This window comes from Echinops telfairi, unplaced genomic scaffold (assembly GCF_000313985.2).
Source record: "Echinops telfairi isolate 266 unplaced genomic scaffold, ASM31398v2 ScPeMD7_2;HRSCAF=8, whole genome shotgun sequence".
NCBI classification, from domain to species: Eukaryota; Metazoa; Chordata; class Mammalia; order Afrosoricida; family Tenrecidae; genus Echinops; species Echinops telfairi.
Genome location: NW_022103898.1, coordinates 24514449 through 24534319, shown reverse-complemented (window position 1 = coordinate 24534319; position 19871 = coordinate 24514449). Strand labels below are relative to the sequence as shown.

At 44.7% G+C, this 19871-nt stretch overlaps 1 protein-coding gene across 2 annotated transcripts in view; it reads right to left on the bottom strand.

Moving 5' to 3' along the window:
* The window catches only part of IGF1 (insulin like growth factor 1), a 78798-nt gene extending 59272 nt beyond the window's left edge, over positions 1-19526 (bottom strand). Inside the window, exons 1-2 of one of the 2 annotated variants that reach the window (XM_045291669.1) lie at positions 19220-19526; positions 14031-14190 (exon numbers count right to left, since the gene is read on the bottom strand). In XM_045291669.1, coding sequence (XP_045147604.1) covers positions 14031-14190; positions 19220-19282 — 223 coding nt within the window. In that variant the 5' untranslated portion in view covers positions 19283-19526. The remainder of the gene's footprint in view (positions 1-14030; positions 14191-19219) is intronic. The other variant, XM_004700349.2, reaches the window with a different exon arrangement.
* Positions 19527-19871: the final 345 nt, after the last annotated feature.

Here is a 19871-nt window from a genome sequence, read left to right as displayed (position 1 = left end):
TGTTGGATGGCTAGCTGCAAAGTAAGTGGTTCGAAACCCACCAGCTGCTCAATTGGAGAAAGATGAGACTGCTCCCGTACAGATTTAGAGTCTTGGAAATTTGACAAAGGGTCACTATGAGTTGGCATTGACTCCAAGGCAGGGGGTTGTTTGGGGGTCTTGGTTGCTGGCAAAGTGGTTTCAGGGTTCAGGTGCCAGTTGAGATGCTTTGGGCTCACACAGAATAAAGATGCATAACTCTTCTATAAAGACTTAGAGTCACGGAGATTTAATGAGGCTGTTCACGCTATGAGGAGACAACTTGAGGACAGTGTTTTTCAGTTTGCTTTCCCTTGTCTGGAATGCAGATTTGGGGATTAAATATGAACGATTCGGCATTTCTCACAAGCCACTGGGTTGGTGTGAGTAGCCACTGGCTTCACCCACAGATCTTGGCGAAGCCACATTGACAGGTGCTCCTTTGAACACTCGTGTATCAATCCCAGTGTCCCCATCAGACACAAGAAGTCTGTGTTTGTCAAAGAACACTGTCGATGGGTCTGAATCAAGTTTCTTCTGAGAGACACATCTCTTTATTTTCACTATTTTTGTTAATTGAGGGGCATCAAAATTACCAGTCACCTGTTAAATGACTTTCAGACTCTTCAGTGGCCTGTGCCTCACTTCGGAGAACCAGCCAGAGCAACACTTCTGTATCTTTAGCTTGTGCATCATTGAACTTTTGTGCAATGTTACTTTACCTTCCCCTAGCTTCTCTGGTAAGAGATATTTCCATAATTACATGCAAAGCACTAGTAAGCTACAGAAATGCCATCCAGATTTGCGGCACTAATACCTTCCACAATACTTCTAGTTCATATGACTCAGGGCCCACATACTAAGGTCAGCCTGACATGCCTATTTTATGAGTGTACTATTGATAACCTCAAAAATCACCCCCCAAATATCTGTTCCATAATGGGAGGCAGGAATTTGCAGTCATAAGGAATCTTTGGAAAGCCAAAACATCTCTACACCATATTGAGAGTGGTTTTATAAGATGAATACAATTAATTGGCAGTTGTGTCTATGCCGAAAACACAGTCATCCCTTTAATAGGGAACATTTGCTGTGCTTGACAGACTCAGAGTGAAATGGTTGGATCCATAGGAAGGAACATGTTGAAAATGGTTTCAATATGATGCTGTTTTTTCACTCAATAGCCATTGATTGAGGATGTCCCGCCAAAAATAATGAGAAAATGAGCCAAAAATAGTCTTACACTCTGACCATATTAACAGTAGTTGCATCTGAAATTTGTTATGCTTCAGGAATAACAAAGACTCATACAGAACAAATATTTGGCAGTGTGGCAGCTGATGAAACCAGGAAAAATTAGACAAATTATCAATTGCTCGCTCCCAAATTACCCCCTCCCCCACCAAAGAAATTAAACCCATTTTCAGTAGCTTTGCTTTCAAATTTCTTCATTCCGTGAGTCACCACTACCCTCTGCCAAACTAAACACGTCTACGAATGGTTGGGAACTTCAATGGAAAGAAACATAAAACTCAAAAGACGTAGGGAAATTTAAGCTTCTTCATGAAGACCTTCAGGGAAGACGAGCAAGTTAGGAATGTGGGGACGCAGTGACAATATCTTTTATTTTGAGAAGCTTCTGAGTTAGCAAGCAATTCGAAATGTAAGAGCCAGTCAATTACCTGACATAACTTCAGATTCAAATTGGCTCTGAAAAGGAACTCATTCTTTCCCCGCTTCTCTTTTTATTTTTAAAGTCCCCAATCCATCTACAAAGACCCATGGTCATATAATCTATTTGATCAGATTTTGGATAAAGAAGCTTGATGTTATTTAACGGATAGCAGTGCTTAGAAAACATTCTTAACACTGAAAAGGATATTCTGATACCTTACACCAGGAGAATAGGACATACCAGTTCACTCTGAGTTTCGGGGCTGTGGGATTACGGGCATTCTTTTATGTGAGCTTATCATAGATTATGCACCTCTGCGGCTCCCCGTTCCCTTATTTGGGAAGTGAGAACATGATAACAGAGTGATTCCGTGGTTCTTGCTAAGTCTCTGATTCTTCAGTTCTCCTCTGGCAGGTAGAGGCTACTTTCAGTGTCTTGTAAGGACTGATGCTCCATCTGCTATACCTGCCTTGGGGGTTAGCTGCTGAGCTGCACTCTATGTCCATAGGCTTCCCCTTAGCTACTATGACTCATTTTTTTATAACCTCAGCTAGAGGGCAGAGAGTTGTTGAATGGAGGTTCTAGTCATGAACTTACTTCCAATGGTGGAATCTGGTGGCAACAACTAGTGTGGTAACCTGGAACCCAAACTCATTGCCATTAGCTTCATTTCGACTAGGAGCAACTCTCCCCATCAGAGTAGAACTGCCTCCTGGGCTTTTCAAGGCTATCAATCTTTAGAAGCAGACTGCCACATCTCCTTCCTGCTGGTGGGTTTGAACTGCTCACCTTGTGGTGAGCAGCCAGGCGTATGCTTTACAACTGTGCCACCAGGGTTCCTTGCCTCTGTGTCAGCACTAGGGAACTCCCTGGTGACTAGAATCAGCTCTCTGTTGCACTCAGAGAAGTTTTCAGGAAGGGGAACTGTGGAGGAGGTCCCCAAAAGTGACACTTCAGCTGGACCCTTAAAGCTCATGTCTGTGCCTTTAATGTCAGGTCCTCAGGGGTGGCAGTAGCCAGTGGAAGTCACAGGGCATAGTCTAGGGGCTGGTAGAAGAAAATCGACTTTGGGATCACTCTAAGAAGAAGACCAAGCCAGACATTGTGTGAAGTACTCCATCCTGGATACTGCGGAAGAAAGGAAAAACATGCGGAAGCACCAAGACTCCGTTTTCCAAGAACTTTAACATCCGGAACGACCACTTCCAAAAGAGCTCAGGAAAGTGAGAGAGCGACAGGGTGAAATGTATGTATGGTAGCAGGGGCCAGCATTGAGTGTGCGGTTCAAAGGCAATGCTACTACATCGAGTCTGGAGTCTGTAGGAGTCGTTGGGTGGGAAACCTCTGGCAAAGAAAAATCACATGGCCACCAGCCAAGGTGGTGAAATAAAATAAAATAACCCCCAACAATTTTTATTTCATCAAAGCCAAGCTCAAAGAAACCAACAAAGCCCCAATCTCCCCTAAGTCAGCCTGTGATAAAGAAACAGTTAGATGGACAATGTGAGGGACCGAAGACACTGTTTTGCCATAGATAGGACATTTATTCTACTGTATACTTGCTTTTTGGAGGCTAACCAGAAATCATCAGTAGGTGACTTGGGAGAACTGAAATTTTTGCTTATGTGTGATACCTCATGAAGTCAGCCTAACCACCTTGTGGGGGACAGACTCCCTGAGCAAGCTCAGGGTGGTGAAGTTTGCAGATGAAAGCAACGGTGGTCCTGCTTGAAAGTGCCGAAGGTCTTAGGGCATTCTTCTAAATGCGAAGTGACCAGAGAGTAGGCAATGCCAACAGACTTTATAATTAGTAAGCTTGAGGAGGTACACTGCCTTATGAGCTTTCCTGGATACTAATTATCACAGAAGGTTGAAGCATTGACCTAATTTGTGGCTTTGACGTGGAGCCAGGCACATTATCCTAACCAACACAATCTACTGTTAGTGACTGGTGCTCTGTGGATAGTCTTTTCAGATTCCCAAAGCGTTTCCCTAGTTGAGTCCCTAAACAACTGTACAGTAGGATAGTTTTTAGTTTCATTTACTGGTGAGCAATGGCAAGCCCAAGGTCAGCAAGTAACTCCTCCAAGGGCACAGATCTGTTAAGCAGGGGAGCTGGCAGGGACCCAAACCTGGAACCACTGCCTTCCCAAGTCGTGTTCCATAGACCTCTTTGTGCTTTTTGGTGGGGGTGGGTGACAACACTCTGAGAGGAAAGACAGGAGAGGAGACAGAATGGTGGTCACTCCCTCCAAATCAGGCCTTTTCACCTGAGAAAGTCAGAGAGCTTACTTATTATGGGACCAAGACATGGAATGAATGTCAAGGACAGAGAGCCCCGGCTTCCTTTTCCCTTGCTTCTGGGGGTCACGATCAAACTTTCCAGCACAAAGTTTGGCTCCAGATCATTTCTCGGTGTCCTGACTGGCTCATCAGGAGCTCTGGTGGTGGAGGGTTTAAAGCATTTGGCCGGTGGCCAAACGGTTGGTAGTTGGACCAGGTTGGCAGTTTGAAGCCAGCAACCACTCCACAGGAGAACGAGTTGGCCTTCTGTTCTCGAGAAGGTGACCGACCGCCTTGGCCACCTGCAGGAGCAGTTCGACCCCATTCTTTAGGGTCTGCAGGAGTCGGAGCAATGGACAGTAGTGGGTTTTTAGGTAACTGCTCTCCCTGACATAAAGAGAGTTCCAGAACTGTACAGCCAAAGGGAGGGCCTGCAAACCACTTTTAAATAGTCTCTGGGAAGAACTGTCCATTTTCAGAGAAAAGCTTTTAAAACCACAGTGCCTCTCCCCATTGCATCCGGATTAACCAGTGACGGATCATTAGTCGGTGTGTGGCTAGGGTTTTCCCCACTTCCCTAGTGGCTTCCTTTCGGGTGCCTTCTCTAACCCAGCAGTTCTCAGCGGGGAGTGATTTTATCCCCAAGGTGATAGTTAGCGATGTCTGGAGACACTTCATGATCGTTATGACTGGGAGGGGGCTATCAGTCACAGCTAACAGTGGGTCTATTAGTGGGTAGAGGCCAAGGATGTTGCTAAAGATTTTTAAATGTGTTGGACCGGATGCCCCCTATCCCACTCTCTCCTAACAAAAACAAATCATCCAGCTCAGAGAATCAGTAGTGCTAAGGTTGAGAAACCCTGTCACCAAAGGCCGTGTTGGGCAAATTAAGGGGTTGGGGGATATGGGAAAGCCCTTGGCGGCATAGTGGTTATGCATTGGGCTGCTAATTACAAGGTCAGCAATTCAAAACCACTAGCTACTACCTGTGAGAAAGATGGGCTTTCTACTCCTGTAAAGAGTTACTGTCTCAGAAACGTACAGGGGCAGTTCCACCCTGTCTTCTCGGGTCACTCTGAATCAGAATTTACTTCATGGCATTGAGTCTGGTTTTCCTGCTTCATGGGAAAGACGCAGGAGTTTAAACACATGTCCAGGGAGGGGGTCAGAAGGCAAGGGGAAGCTCAGATTTACAGTGTCCTCTGCTCAGTTTGATCCAGAATCTAGCTCGAGGTATTCCCTTCCTTAGTTTCGTAGACCATCTGTAGTTGGCGGGATTCGATCGGCTCAGCGCCGACTTTCTTCCTCACTTGCTTCTGATGAAAGACCTGTTTCTACAGGGTAAGAGTCTGTCCCATCTTCCCAGCAATAGTCACAGATGCGACTCGATGGCATTTGTACCAAGTTTACAAAGACCCTTTCCATAGACTTTCTAGGACATCAGAAAGACCCCTGGCCAAAGGAAAAGTCAGAAGAGAGTCACTGAGTAGAGTTTGCTTGGAAGGCTGCAAAAAAAAAAATCAGGTGTAACTTGCTTCTGGACTGGGTCCCCCAGAGAATCTCCAGGCCCCCCCCCAAAAAAAAAGCGCTGGTCCAACAACAACTCTTCAGACTGTTTCAGACTTTCCAGGAGCACAGCTTTGCTAAGTCATTCCGAAGCAGTTCTACCCAAGTTGACATTGGAGAGAGTGACCCAAAAGTTAGAATAATATACAGTCCTAGTCTGAATTATGACCTTCAGTGGACTGGCAATGCCTGAGGCACCTCTGAAGGCTTTATGCACCTTTGTGGAGACGGGCAGGGCCTTGCTCCAAGTGTCTGTAAATTTTTTAAATTTTTTTATTTCTTATTGTTTTATTTTTTTTAACATTTTATTAGGGGCTCATATAACTGTTATCCCAATCCATACACACATCAATTGTGTAAAGCGCATTTGTACATCGTTTCTCAAAACATTTTCTCCCATTTAAACCCCCGACATTAGGTCCTCATTTTTGACAGCAAAGGAAATGAAAGCATTCACTACAGGCTCAGGGGAGCTTATTGGTATATAAAACACCAACAGGATCTAAATCCATAGGGGTGTGTGCCCTTGGAGGCTTCTGTGTCATTCGCCAGGTCATTCTGACATGCACACATTCACTGCCATCGAGCCCATGCCAGCTCATAGAGACCCTGCGGGCCAGGGAAGAACTCTCCCCTGTGAGTTTCCCAGACTGTTTCCTGGTGGTAGAAATCCCTGTCTTTCCCTCTCCTAGGGATTGGCTGGTGGTTTCAAACCGGTGATCTTGCAGTGAGCAGCCTAACTCCTAACTGCGACACGACCGGAGGCTCCTCCACACATGAAAACCAAGTTGCTCTTTGGTTGGTTACAATTCCGTACAACTCCACATGTGTCTCAGCCAAATGGTGCTGCTCCAGGTCTGTGCTGGCTGAGTTTTGGGGACGCAGATGGCCGGGCCTTTCTTCCAACGCCCAGACATTCAACCTTGGGGTTAATGGGCGAGCATGTTCATCATTTGCAATCACTGACTCATGATTCAGCACTGCCCAGTGCAAGAATGCTACACTGATGCAGGAAAGAGATGCTCTGGGATAGCTTTCAACCTCGGCCACGAATCACCTGTGCATCCCTGGGCAGGCTTCTCTTCTTTGGGTCTCAGGCTTCTCATCTTATACCTGAGTTTTGGGCTCTCCCACGTTTCAGAGCCTTCCAAACTTGTAGCTGTCCAGGGCTTTATTTCCTTTGAACAGTTAAGATCGTTTTAAGAGGGGGAGACAGATATTAGCGTAATGTATACTTAATTAATAATCTGGCTCTTGGGTGGCTTCCTGGCGACTGCAGGGTGCTGCCTTCCTTCGCACAGAAACCGTTATCCCTGCAGCAAGTCTGAGCATTTAAAAGACCATGTGGTCTCCGCGGGTCCCACAGTTTCCACACTGTTGCTGATCTAATATTGCTAAGCCATTAATTACCCTCGGACAAATGCAGAGGGCCGTGTACCAAGGTTCCAGCCAGTTGCACAAAGCAGTACGCCAGTTGTACAGTAAGTGAAGGGCTTTTCTTGGTATTTAAGGTTCAGTGAAAAAGTAAAGGGGGGTGGGGGGTGAGGCCCAACTATGCCAAGAATGAAAAGCCAGAACTTTCCAAGGGCTTCTTTAGGTGGCTCTAGCCAATGCGAGACTAAACAGTGCATTCAACAGGCATACAATTTGCTGTGGCTAAGGAACGGCATGTCAACTAACAGCTCTTTGCTATGTTTTAAGCATGATCTAGCTTATAGATAATGACAAACAAAATGCTGTGCTGTCATCTCCTTAGTCTAACAGCTAATAAGTCCTGGGGATTTGAACTTTTCAGGCAAGCAAAAGCAATTCCTTGGGATCTAAGAACATGCTGATGTTTTAGAGAGAGAGGTGTCAAGTGGAAGGCTGCCAGGGCAGCAGCTCAGTGCAGAAATGAACTCTTGCCACCACGGTTGTCAAAGACGTCTGGTTACATAAAAGAGTAAAGCTGTGCAGCCCATCCCAAGGGACACCAAGGAATCTCCCCGGGAAAGACCTGCTGCCTGTTTCCAGTGTGTTGGCTGCTTGGGGGTGGACTGGGAAGTCTGAGTGGAGACTGCTAACACGGAGAAGGTGGACTCTCATGTACGGACACCTGTGGAACTTGTGGAATGCCTACACGATCATGAAATCAAAACTGTCTTCCTGATTAGCCGCTGGAGAGCTGAGACCTTCCCAAAGCTCTGCTCTTCAAACAACCGAGGGGGTCCCTGTGCAGGCAGGAGCCTTGAATCCAAACACGTGACCCCTGCCATCACTCTTTTTATGGTCAGGTAGGGAAAGTAGGTCCCAGATTTGTCCTCTGTCTGGATTATACGGTCACCTCCCCTTTACCACCTCTCATAGTACCCCCAAGAAGGATCGTTGTTTCAAATACATAATCCTTCTTTATTAGGTTTTTGAGAAAAACCAACAGAACAAATGGCTGCAAGGGTGGTTGGCAGAAGACTCGCAAGTCTGCCAGATCACACTGCATGTCCCGGGGCCCAGCGGTCAGCTCCGGCAGCCTTCTATCTGCCGGGGGTCCACAAGTCCAGTCTGGGAAGGCTTTTGCTCAGCAGCAGGCTCTCACCACTGAAACCTTTTCTCGTGCCCCCTGAGGAAATTCTATTAATGTTTCCTCTAGTTTTCCAGAAGGTAAACTGGGATATGGGATCATGGCCATCTTTCAAGGAAGTACTCGATATCAACGAAGTCACCCACAAGTTCCTGCTTCTTCATTCTCAGAAGAGGACTGGGGTTTTGGAAACATCTCCCTTCCCATACAATGCCAGGCTTTCCACATAATGCAGATGATCGAAAGAATACCTGTTTTGGAGATAAGGGATCGCGAACGTGCTTCTCAATTCACCTACTAAGGTTAAGTCATAGAATCACAATGTACCACATTTCTCTTTTGTCCAATAAAGCATGCTCCTGTCCACCAGGACTGTCAAGGACCAACTGGGAGAGTCAATGCAACTGATTTCGAATATTTAATTATACTAGATCAACAGAAGACCCTTGTTCATGTTATTAACATCACTACATAATTGCTACCACCAGTATCAGTTCTATCAGCCACCTCCCAGGAAAGGAAATACGTTTATAGCTAATTGGGATACCCAGAGCCCTCACCCTTTGCAACAGATCCTGCAAGTGAGCCCAGAAGAGGATCAGTGAGTGTTAGAGCTAACATGTACAGGTTTCTAGGTGTCAGGCAATACTTAAATTAATACATGATACTATATTAACACATGTAATCCTAACACCAATGATGAGTTCAGTTCCATTTTACAGATGGAGAAACTAAGGTGCAAACAGGTTCAGTGCGGTAACTTTCTCAAGTTCCTTCCACCAAATAAGTTGCTGAGCCAGATATCAAACTGGGGTCATAGAGGCCTTTTGGTCTTGAACTCTTCAAATCTCTTGGTTTTTCTTGACTTTCCATTAGGGAGGAGATGGTCTTGAAGGGAGTGGGTGTCTTTGAATGCCCCAAATTGCACATTTTCTTCTTTAATTACAGGAAAGTCAGTGCCACTCAGTTGTAAAAAATTCTTTTGGTCTAGATACGGAAGTCCTTATTCATCCCTTCTCACTTAATAAGGTCCAGCTACACAGTTCTGATCATGTATCCTCACAGCCAAGATAGAGAACATGGAACAATAAAAGCTATCGTCTGGTTCTTCTTAGCAAAGTGGCATGGTGGTCTGCCCTCTTAGTGCTCCATCAACAGGTCATCTGCATGCGAGGCCCCTGTGAGCTTCTATTCTAGACCTGAGCAGTTGAAACCCAGCTTACAACAGAAATAAACAAAGAAGCTGCATTTTTTTTTTGTTTTCCTAAAACTTTTTTTTTTGGTGATACCTCCGATCTTTGGGGCCAACAGAAACTATGTAAAGAAGGCAAAGGAGACTCAGTGTCCTTCCCGATAACCTTTCTTAAATTGCACCAAGTCCTTGTTAATTATAACCTAGAGTCCAAGTCTCTTAATGTTAGAACAGATTATTTACTTTACCCAAATACTTTCATTTTATATACAAGAACATTTCAGTCCAGGAAACTTCAGTGCCTGCCAAAGTCATAAGGCTAATGAATAACGGGTCTGGGGGGCCAGTTTTCTGAGCACTCCATTTCAGATGAAAGAAGTTGGAATTAATAATTATAGCCTAGCTCTGGGAAGGTCATTTCAATCAATAACAATAAAAGTTCATTGCAAAGTTTCACTTAACCTCTGTTCAAGATAGTATATGTTAACAGGAAAAAGAATGCTACTTGTTTAGTCAGACATGGCTTTAATAACTACGCACTGGCAGCTCGTTTTACAAAGGCTATAACTCTGGAATCGCCCAAAGGATATCCAATTTTTTTTCTAATTGATTTATTTTCTCCTTTTCCCCAGACTGCTGAGGTAAAGCATATACAGTTTATTTAAGGGTCTGTTTATAGACTCTTAAAACTAAAAAGGACCCCAAGAACACTCTTTCTTTGAGTTGATCTTAATGGAAACCATCCAAAATGGTTGGTTGTCCATCAATTGCTTCACTGTGTCCAAAGAAAGAAACACACCAGCCCCTCAACAGCATGTTTAAATCGGTTAATCACCAAGTCTGTCAAAAAACATATCTCTGGCGAGCTGAGCTTCTATTTCACTTGAAGCTCTTCTCTTCTAGTTCGTTTTTATACAAAATGAGGCTCTGACAAGCCACCCACCACAAGAGTGCCACCATTCTGGTCAGGTCATACTCTTCCCTAACGTGCTTTCACATCCATCTGCCAACGTCGGGCTCCCAGGATTAGGAGTACAAGTCTGGCTGATAGGCTCTGTTACTATGATGTATGGGGAAGAATGCGTAATCAGCTCTTCATTGGAACTTCCATTTCATCACATGTCTGGGGAAGCTCCATTAATTATTGATGAACCGGTCCACTTACGCGGGGGAGATGTCCACACACAGTCTAGAAGCATGCTCCCTACTGTGCTCACAGGGACATATGAGATCACTCACAACACTGGATCAATGCATAGAAAATAAGCAGACAGAATCTTGTCCTCGGGATGGCCCTGTGTCTAATAGGGTTAAAAAGTCTCTTCGTTCAATAGTCTGGGGGCATAAAAACGACCCAGTGACACAAGTCATTTTTTTTGAAATGTTTCTGAATTTCAAACTAAGCATACACTGCCTTCTATGATTTAAAAAAAATCATGTTTACTTCCAAATTGTACTCAAAGTAGATGAACGAAAAGACACAGCCCAGTGAAACTTGAAAATAACAGTAATAATAATAATTTTTTTTAAAGAATTAGTTGGTGTGAGCTAGAGGTAGGAAAGACTGGCCTGGAAAAGAAGCCCAAAGGCTCTAAATGCTTATAGTTGACTTCGCCACACACAATCAACCCCAGGGGATGAAAAGGAAATGCAGTAAAATTTGTGGACAACAGCTCATGCCTGTAAGAATAATTGGCTCAAACACAAAACAGACCATAGGTGATCAAATGCTGCCTCTAAGTCATTGACAGTGTACATTGTATTCGGTTAAATAAAGGAAAAACAGTTTTATCCAATAACTGGGTATATCTGAGGTGAGAATTGTTCCAAGTAGTGAATAAAACCGAACTCTTGATGGCTTTTAGGATCAAAATCATGTAACAAACACATTTAATTTCCTGGGATTCTTTTAGATTTCATTCCATTAAATCCACCAATCAATGGTGGACAGGCATTCTGCTAGACAGTGGAATTAAAAGTGAATCAATACAGTCTTGGAATTACCCTCTGGGCTCTTCACTGCAAGGTCAGCAGCTCTAATCCACCAGCCACTCCTTGGGAGAAGATGATGCTGTCATCTCTTGTAAAGATTTCCAGCTTGGAAAACCTGGGGAGAAGGTCTACTCTGTCCTACAGGGTTGCTATGAGTCAGAATCACCTCAGTGGCAGTGGCTTAGACATCAAGGTTTAGACACCATTTCAAGAGGAGAACCAGGTAAAGGCAGGTGATTCAGAAAATCAGCTGAGAAATAATCAGGAAAAGCATAAGATACTATAATCTATTATCCAGTGGTTATTTTCCTCTTATGACACTTGCTAACTACTTCTTTGCAAGCTTTGACCTTGTAACTTGACTGTGAGTTCCCTGATGCTCAGCGCAATCTCTCCGGGCTTCTGATCTATGCCTAGCACCATACCTTACACACCATGGATGTTTGGTAACCCCAAATCCACTGGTATCACATTGATTCCAACTCATTCTGCTCATGTAGGACAGGGTTCGAACTGGTTCCAAGAATATAAATCCTTATCAGAACAGATTGCTATAACTTTTTTCTGTTGAGTGGCTGTTAGGTCGAAACCATTGGCCTTGGGTTATTAGCAGCTAAGCACCTTAATCCCTGTGGTACCAGTGCTCCTGAAATGTGTTAGAGTTGTTTTGAATTAAAGAATTCACGGGTGATATCTTCTCTTAGAACAAAAAAAAATACTTTTGTTCATGAGGATCTATGTCAGGCAAGTGATTTACATAAGTCACAGGGCTTTATTAGGCAGGTCATATGAAACATGCACTTCATGACAATGCGGATAAAAATAACAACACTTAATTCTCTAGGATTTGTAAAATCACTTTCCATTCAAAACTACACACAGAACATCAAGAGTTGTCTTATATAACTTTACCCTCCTTTTTCTTAAGGCAGAATTTTATTTTAATTTTGAAAAATTGATCATTGCTTTAACCATAAAAGTACAATTTCCATGCCTTGAAATTATTTTCTATCATAGTCATTCAAAAGTTTTCAGTGTCTATGTGAATATACGTGTCATTCAGTTACTTAGGACCAAATCAGTCTTTCCATTCTCATTTTATAGAATCTAATGTAGACACCACAGGTGTAGAAGGACCCAGTTTCCACGCACCATCATGTAACTCTGGAGCATGCCAGGTTCAACATCCTAACAATACTTGTCAGATTGGCAATTACCTAGTGAACTGGATCAAAGGAAATTGCACAAATGGATTTATCAAAGCAGAAAAAAAAGTTCTTTTGGCCATGAGAACATAATTTTAACCTGTGCATTAGTAGTAGTAGCAGCCAATCATAGAATAAGTAGGAGTCATTGTTGGTTGATGTTGATGTTGCATCGTTGCCTTCCACAAGTTATTTAAGAGGGAAATCATGTCTGCTATCCTCAAAGCGCCCACCCGATGAACTCCTTCATTGGCACTTTGATAGAGAACTGGATAAAACTGCTTCCCTACCAGAAGCATGAGTCGGTTCACTTAAGCAAGGCATTGGCTAGAAGCCAATTCAAATGGTAGAAAGGGCTTCCTATTCCGTGCTACTAGTCAATAGGCAATAAAGGCTATTTTGTTGCCAATGAAAGGTGAATACGAATCATTCGTTTCCCACCAGCCATTTCCTTCTCATCTTCCCTACACACACGCACGCACGCACGCACGCACGCACGCATGTACGCGCCGCGACCTCTGGAAGAAGCTGAGAGATACTTGGACTGAGTGAGTTATCACAGGAACTATTCAAAGCCTAGTGGGTGACTGAGGTAACCTTTTAGAATGATTTACCCTCACTAAGGACTATTAGTTTCCTGCAGCCTAAAATCCCTACAAAGGACACAGAATGAGCATCTGGCTTTCAATTGTTCGCCGCCCTTTAATATACAACGAGACAGGTGCACTGGAGGTGGACTCTTTAGGCGATCAGTTCCCTTAAGCAACACTGACATTTGCTTGCCTTTGTTATTTGCAGGCATTGCCATGGCATTTGATTTTTACTATGTACTTCATAATCACCTGAGACCAGCTCATAGGTAAGTGGTATTGTGCTGGTTAAACACCCCTGCATTCTAGATCCAAGTATCCCTGGAGAAGCCCAGAGAAGAGCTATGGCTAAGGAGAGCAACAACAAACAAACAAACAACCCAAGGTCTATTTGCATAGAGGGAAACCTAATACAGAGCACATTTCAAGAGAGTCTGAGTATTTGCAAATATGCATAGGCTGCCAATCCACCTTCTTCTGGCCATTCTTGGTGGTTTAATATCTCATAGGGACACCTAAGAAGTGCCCGTAGCTCTTTTTTCCAAGTCCGCGGGGCTGGAGAGTCTTAATATGGGATCCCCAAGCATGCACTTCCCATAGGCCTAGATGCTTCTATAAGTTTACAGGTGCACCCATGGCTCTGGAAAACTGACAGCTCAGCACCCCAGGGCTCATTGGCCCTGTCCTTTCATGGAAAAGGAGCAGTATAGCAAGGGTAGAGCTCACTTATGGAAGGAAACTTTCTAGGAAGGAGTTCAAAGCCCAAATTGTGAAGGAGGAAAATCCCACCCCCAATCTGCGGTCATGCCAACGCCCCTACAGGGGAGGAAGCTCTGGGACGAGGAAGTCTGCCAGCCCCTGGCAGTCATTCAGTGACCCTCCCTGCTGTTGTAAACCCACCGAGCCATCCACTTCGCACTTCAAGGGTGCAGTGAGAGGGAGAGCTACTTACTGAAATAAAAGCCCCTGTCTCCGCACACGAACTGAAGAGCGTCCACCAGCTCCGCCCCGCAGAGCGTCTCCGGCCCCGCGGCCGCCGCTGAACTGGTGACCAGGAGGAAGCACAGCGCCAGGTAGAAGAGGTGGGCCGCGGACACGGCGTGCATCTTCACCTGGGGAGAAATAAGAGGAGGTCAGGCGTCCTCCTGGTCCTCACAAGACGTGTAGGGGGTGGGACACGGCTACATTGCCCATTCCCCCCCAATGCTGATGCAGGGGACCCCATGTGAAACTAACTGCCCAGTAGGGTCTTCTTGGCCGCAGTCTTGAAGGACACAGATTTCCAGGCCTTTCTTTCGCAGTGAGTATCAACCGTGGACCTTCCGGTTAGTTACTCAGGGGAAACACGTGTCCCCCTCCCCACCCCCCAGGGTGTAATTTCCCCTCTATTACTTAACTGTCGTTCATCAGAACTCCCCAAACTGAAGCTCAACGAATTACCAGAGAAGCGCTGGGCATTACTGGCGAAGGACTGGCATCAAAACAAAAACAAAAACAAAAATCCTGTGTGGGAGTTCCCTGGCTACTGTCGAATTTTGGAGAAGCCTGCCCCGAAACGCAGCTGCCTATTGGGCGGATGGAGTTACTAGAACGTCCCTTATGGGCTCCGGTTACAACGAAATGAGTTAAGATACCCCGAAGTGTTTTTTATGTCAACAACGCGTGCTGACATTCCCATTTGGAGCCCAGAGCACTCTGAGAGGCTGGGGGCGCTTTCAGAGCCAACCAGCCTTCAACTGCGTTTGGGCCAAAATATGCTTTGTTAACTTAAATTCTTGACTGGCTGTCCACAGATGGTATGTGATCCCTTGTTGACCCAAAGCCACCACCTTGAAGTCCATTAGACTCACTGAGACCACTAGTGGAACAGCTACACAGGTTTCCAGGGCTGTGAATCTTTCTGGAGGTCGACCACCACTTTCTCCCGTGGAGCCGGTGGTGGGTTTGAACCTCTGACCTTCCGTTAGTAGTGGCATTCTTTAATTCCCGTGTTACTAGGCCTCCTTCGATTGTTGACCGGACTATTAAATCATAGCCCAGCTACTGATTAAAGAGAATGCACTGTGACCAAAGGGGGGAGGGGATTTGAGACAATATTATCAATCTTTATAGTTTCTTTTCTACCACAGAGACAGAAAGAGGGAGGGAGAGATAGAGAGGAGGAAAGAGAGAAGAGAATTGAAGATCGAGAGATTGAAATATCCCTGGGGATTATCTGCAGTGAACCCAATCACAGTGGAAGGCGAAACAGACCCAGAAACAGGAAGACGATGGGGAATTAGGAGGGGTACGGAGACATGCAAGGAGCTAGTTACTCCCTCTGCCGTCTAAAGCCTTCTGTGTAAAATCTACTATCAAAGGCGCACATAGGTAACAAGTGCATGCCGGGCTTAGGTACTGAGCTCAAAACCTGCGTAACCTTTTTTTTTTTTTTTGGGTGGTGGGTTCATAGAAATTCTAACTTCATCCCTTAGAGGCATATCCATGTTATAGCATGGTACACCGAGGGCCCCAGGGGTCTGATGGAGCCCATGATTGGCAGCCAGATGCAGGATTCCTGCAACTCAAGTCAGTCCCGTAGAAAGCACACCCCAGCGATCACGAAGTTTTTCCATATGGCAACTTGTGGCACGAAGATGTGGCTTCTTCCAGGAAGTCATCTCAGGTACGTAGCCTTGCCTCTTGGATATGGCCACCTTCAGGGAATTTGAAAGAGCCACTGAAAGAGGGCTAGTAGGTAAGAGACCCTATTATGGTCATGGGGCCAGGCTGGAAGCCGCAGTTCTTGCTGGAAGGTAAGAAGCAGACCCGGAACTTTATTTTCTGGTCACCTGCCTTGCGCTCCAAATTCTCAAGCTGATGGCGCTACACTAGTGGCCCTGTTTTTGAAGCGTTCCGCTTTCACAGCCAGCAACTGGGAGAAACAACAGCAACAGAAACCCCAGGAAATCCACACCCCTGACAGTAATTCATACGGAATATTTAGTCAATGGTCACAAAACAGTTGAAGAGGAAAAAACTAAAACTCACTGCCGTCCTCTCTAGTCCAAGTTATAGCGCCCCAAGAGGACAGAGTAGAAATGACTTTCTAAGGCTATAATCCTTAAGGAAGTAGCTGGTAGCTTTGAACTGCTGACCTTGAGGTTAGCCGCCCGACTTGTAATAAGGGCTCCTGCAGATGAAAAGCACTATTTGCAAATTACCATGAATAATAGACACAAGATCAAAGAGAAGGTGGGAATGCCACTGAACACGTTTTCCAGTTTCTTAATAGGCATTGAATACCCCTACCTTGCCAAGCTACTGGGTCTGCTAGAAACAAGTTATCAGCCAGCCCTCATTTTTCTTAGTTGTAAAAGAAGTAGTGGTTTTGCACCCCCCATTCATTATTTCGATGGAAAATAATGGGCTTTATTGCCCTTCTCAAAAGAACTTGATCTTTTAGGACATATCCCCCTGAACCCCAAATTCTGGCAAGGTGCCAGTTCTAAAATGTATGCTATTTTGCCAATCCTGTGTCTTGACCTTTTCTGTAGAGTCTATGCTCATGCCGAATATCAAGCACCTGCCGTCCTACAAGCCTTCAAGTTCTTGAGTTCTTATGAAATCCAGGTGGAATACAATTCACTCAACTCAGAGCTTCCATGCATTGAGAAACCCTTTGGATATCAAACCTATATATTACATAGTCCTAGCATAACACATTTAGACCCAGCAATACATATAACATCTCTAACATTGAAAGAACGTTTTACCCCACAACCTTTTCTTTTTTCTCTTTCTTTCTGAATTATATTTTATAATTTCTATAGTTTGAGGAGAGACAAGCACCCCCCACCCTCCACCCCCACCCCATGTATTTTCCTTTAATACCACGGACAGTGCAGTACACCTATAGAGGAACAGAGGGTTTATCATATTAGGTTCTCCAAGGGCAAAGCAATCATGAACTTGTTCAGGAGCTAGAAGTTTGAAAACAGCCCCATATCTTCAGCAGCTCCTGGCCCTTGTGTTTTGAACACACACACACACACACACACACACACAGAGAGAGAGAGAGAGAGAGAGAGAGAGAGAGAGAGAGAGAGAGAGAAAACACAGCAGAGAGAAGAACAGGCAAACATTCCAGAAAGACTCTTTCTCAACCATTATTCATAAATCCCAATGTTAAAAGAACTTTCTTTTTATCTTCAACAAAGGGACTATCAATTGACCTCAGCTGTCTGGGGTACAGTGGACATCACCCAGAAAAAGTTGAGGGGGAGAGTCATAAGAAAATACTCACAGTAGGTGGACCCAATTTAGCTTGTTCCAGGTCTTTTACAGCAGGTCAGGGTGGGTCTTATGAGACTGATGTGAATAGAAAAGTGAGGACTTAAAAAACGTGTGCTGCCCGTGGGTGTGGTTTGTGAAAGCATCTAGTTACACTTGGACACCCGGGCAGGTATGCTATGAGCCTGGGGAGGCTGCCTATTGTCCATTTAAACAATGAATAAATCACACAGCTGGGATTTCAGTCACTATGCTCCCCCACGCCCACCCCACCCCTATTATGCCACTGATTCCCATGTGCGTCTATTAGGACTGCCCAGATAGAGATCCAAGCTCTAGCCTTCGGTCTTGACCTCCTCCCTTGGACTCCCCTGCTCTGCCCACCGAGGAAATACCTGGAGACTCTGAGTACAAGCAGCCTGTGAGTTCTGCCGCCTCTAGGCAAGGCATCTTGACTCATTGAAATTACATTGGAAAGACCAAGCTCCTCCAAACCACTTCCTGCTTCAAGCACGGGGAGAAGTCACAAATTGATTGCTAGCCCCGCTTCTGCAAAGTTCAGCGTGCCCTGAATGAAATGCTCACTTGAACTTGTGATGAATGCCGAGCGTCCTCTCCACCACCTCTAATGATCATCTAACTGGGAAGACAAATCCCCCAGCTGCCAGGCAAGATAGGTTATCTGTGTATTGACTTCATTTCACGCAAAGCAAGGTGACAAAAGTGTCTTTTAATCTCAAGGACAGCAGGCTCAGGTGCCTGACAAGGGAGTATCCTCAACTCCCAAGCCACTTAACTTGACCAAGCAACATCCTAGCGGTGGAGTATTTGAAAGCGAGAGATGAATACGGCATTAAGTGGCAGGGACGTTTTATGAATTGTGCCCGCAGGCAATTGCAACAGCGGAGCCAGTGACAGCTGCTTAAAAGTGCTTGCAAATTGAAAAAACACCTATCTTGAAGGATATAATTTTGCTGAGAATGGAAACTTGAACGAGGGCCAGTGATTGGAAACCCGAAGTCGGTGCACTGACAGCGGCAGCCAAACTTTACCTACAGTCTTTTACAACCCAGAGCATAAAATCAGGGTTTTACAACACACACAATCCCAAGGCAAAACTCTGCCCTCAAAAAGCCTTCTTCAAAAGAGTCAAGTTGGATAGGCAGCCACCCGACAGAAAGTTTCCGCTCCCCATCTACCCGTAGGCATTTGTTTACTGCATACAAATATGCCAGGTCAGCAAGAGTTCCCCAGGAGTTCTTTTTCTTTAAGGAAAAGCACGTTAAACTTCACTCTAACTTTTGACTCTCCGGGCAAAAGTGCACGCAAGTCGGTGACTTCAGCTCCAAAAATCACATGGAAAGGGTTTAATGTCCTCTCAAATGTAACTCTTCACAGCTGGCAAACCTTGTAAATAAAGTCTTGATAAGTCACACACACACACACACACACACACACACACACACACACACACACACACACACACACACACACACACGAATTAAAAAAATAAAACATTTGCACCTGCAAAAAAAAAAAATCCAAAAGTTCTCATCCATGCTCTATAGCCTTTAATCATAGACAGGATTTACAAGAATTTTTTATAACGCCACCACCACAGCCCTGGCAGAAGTGGAGGGGTTAGCCTAAGTACCTCGCACTAGTTTCTACTCATACAGATATCTGTACAAACGCATCCATCTCCCGGAGCTATTTTGTCACATTCCCCCTAGAACTGCACATTCAGCAATTTATAAATAACGCTCAGTTCAGAAACAATGAAAATTCTAAAGTGCACAACACCTCTAAGCAGCAGCAAACAATTGCAATAAAATCCCCCCAATGACTTCAAAAGTAAGAAATATTTACCTTCCAGAAATCACAAAAGCAGCACTTAAATAATTGGGTTGGAAGACTGCTGATTTTTCCCATTGCTTCTGAAGTGCAAAGTCTGGAAATGAATTGGTTAGCAGAAATAATGAGGCAAAAAGAATTAAAAAAAAAGAAAAGAAAAGAAAAAAAAGAAATCCAGAGAGATGGGAGATGTTGAGAGCAATGTCACATTTCAATTTTGAGGACTTTATTCCATTGCGCAGGCGCTATCTGCTCTGAATGTAGCAGTGACAGTGAGATTTAGCAAACAGAAGAGGGATTTAGAGAAAATCCTCACATTTATCTACAAAACACAGACACTGTAGACAGGAAACAGCTGGGGGAACATTTGCCTTCTCTCTCTCTCCCTCTTCTGGCAAAGTTATCGAGTAAGGACTTTTTTGGGCATGGTGACAAATAACATCATACCTTTGCATTTTAAAACTAGAGCACAGAAGCATTTTTCCCCCTTAAAAGAATGTGTGTTGGGGACAGGGTTTGCAGACATTAAAATACACATTCTGCCATAGAAAAGAAGGATCTGTCCTCTGATTCACTTTCTACCGGGTATGAAGGTATACACATCTGTAGACACCTCCCGGGTGTCGACGAACTAAACGCGGTATGGGGAGGGGTGTGGGGGACGCAA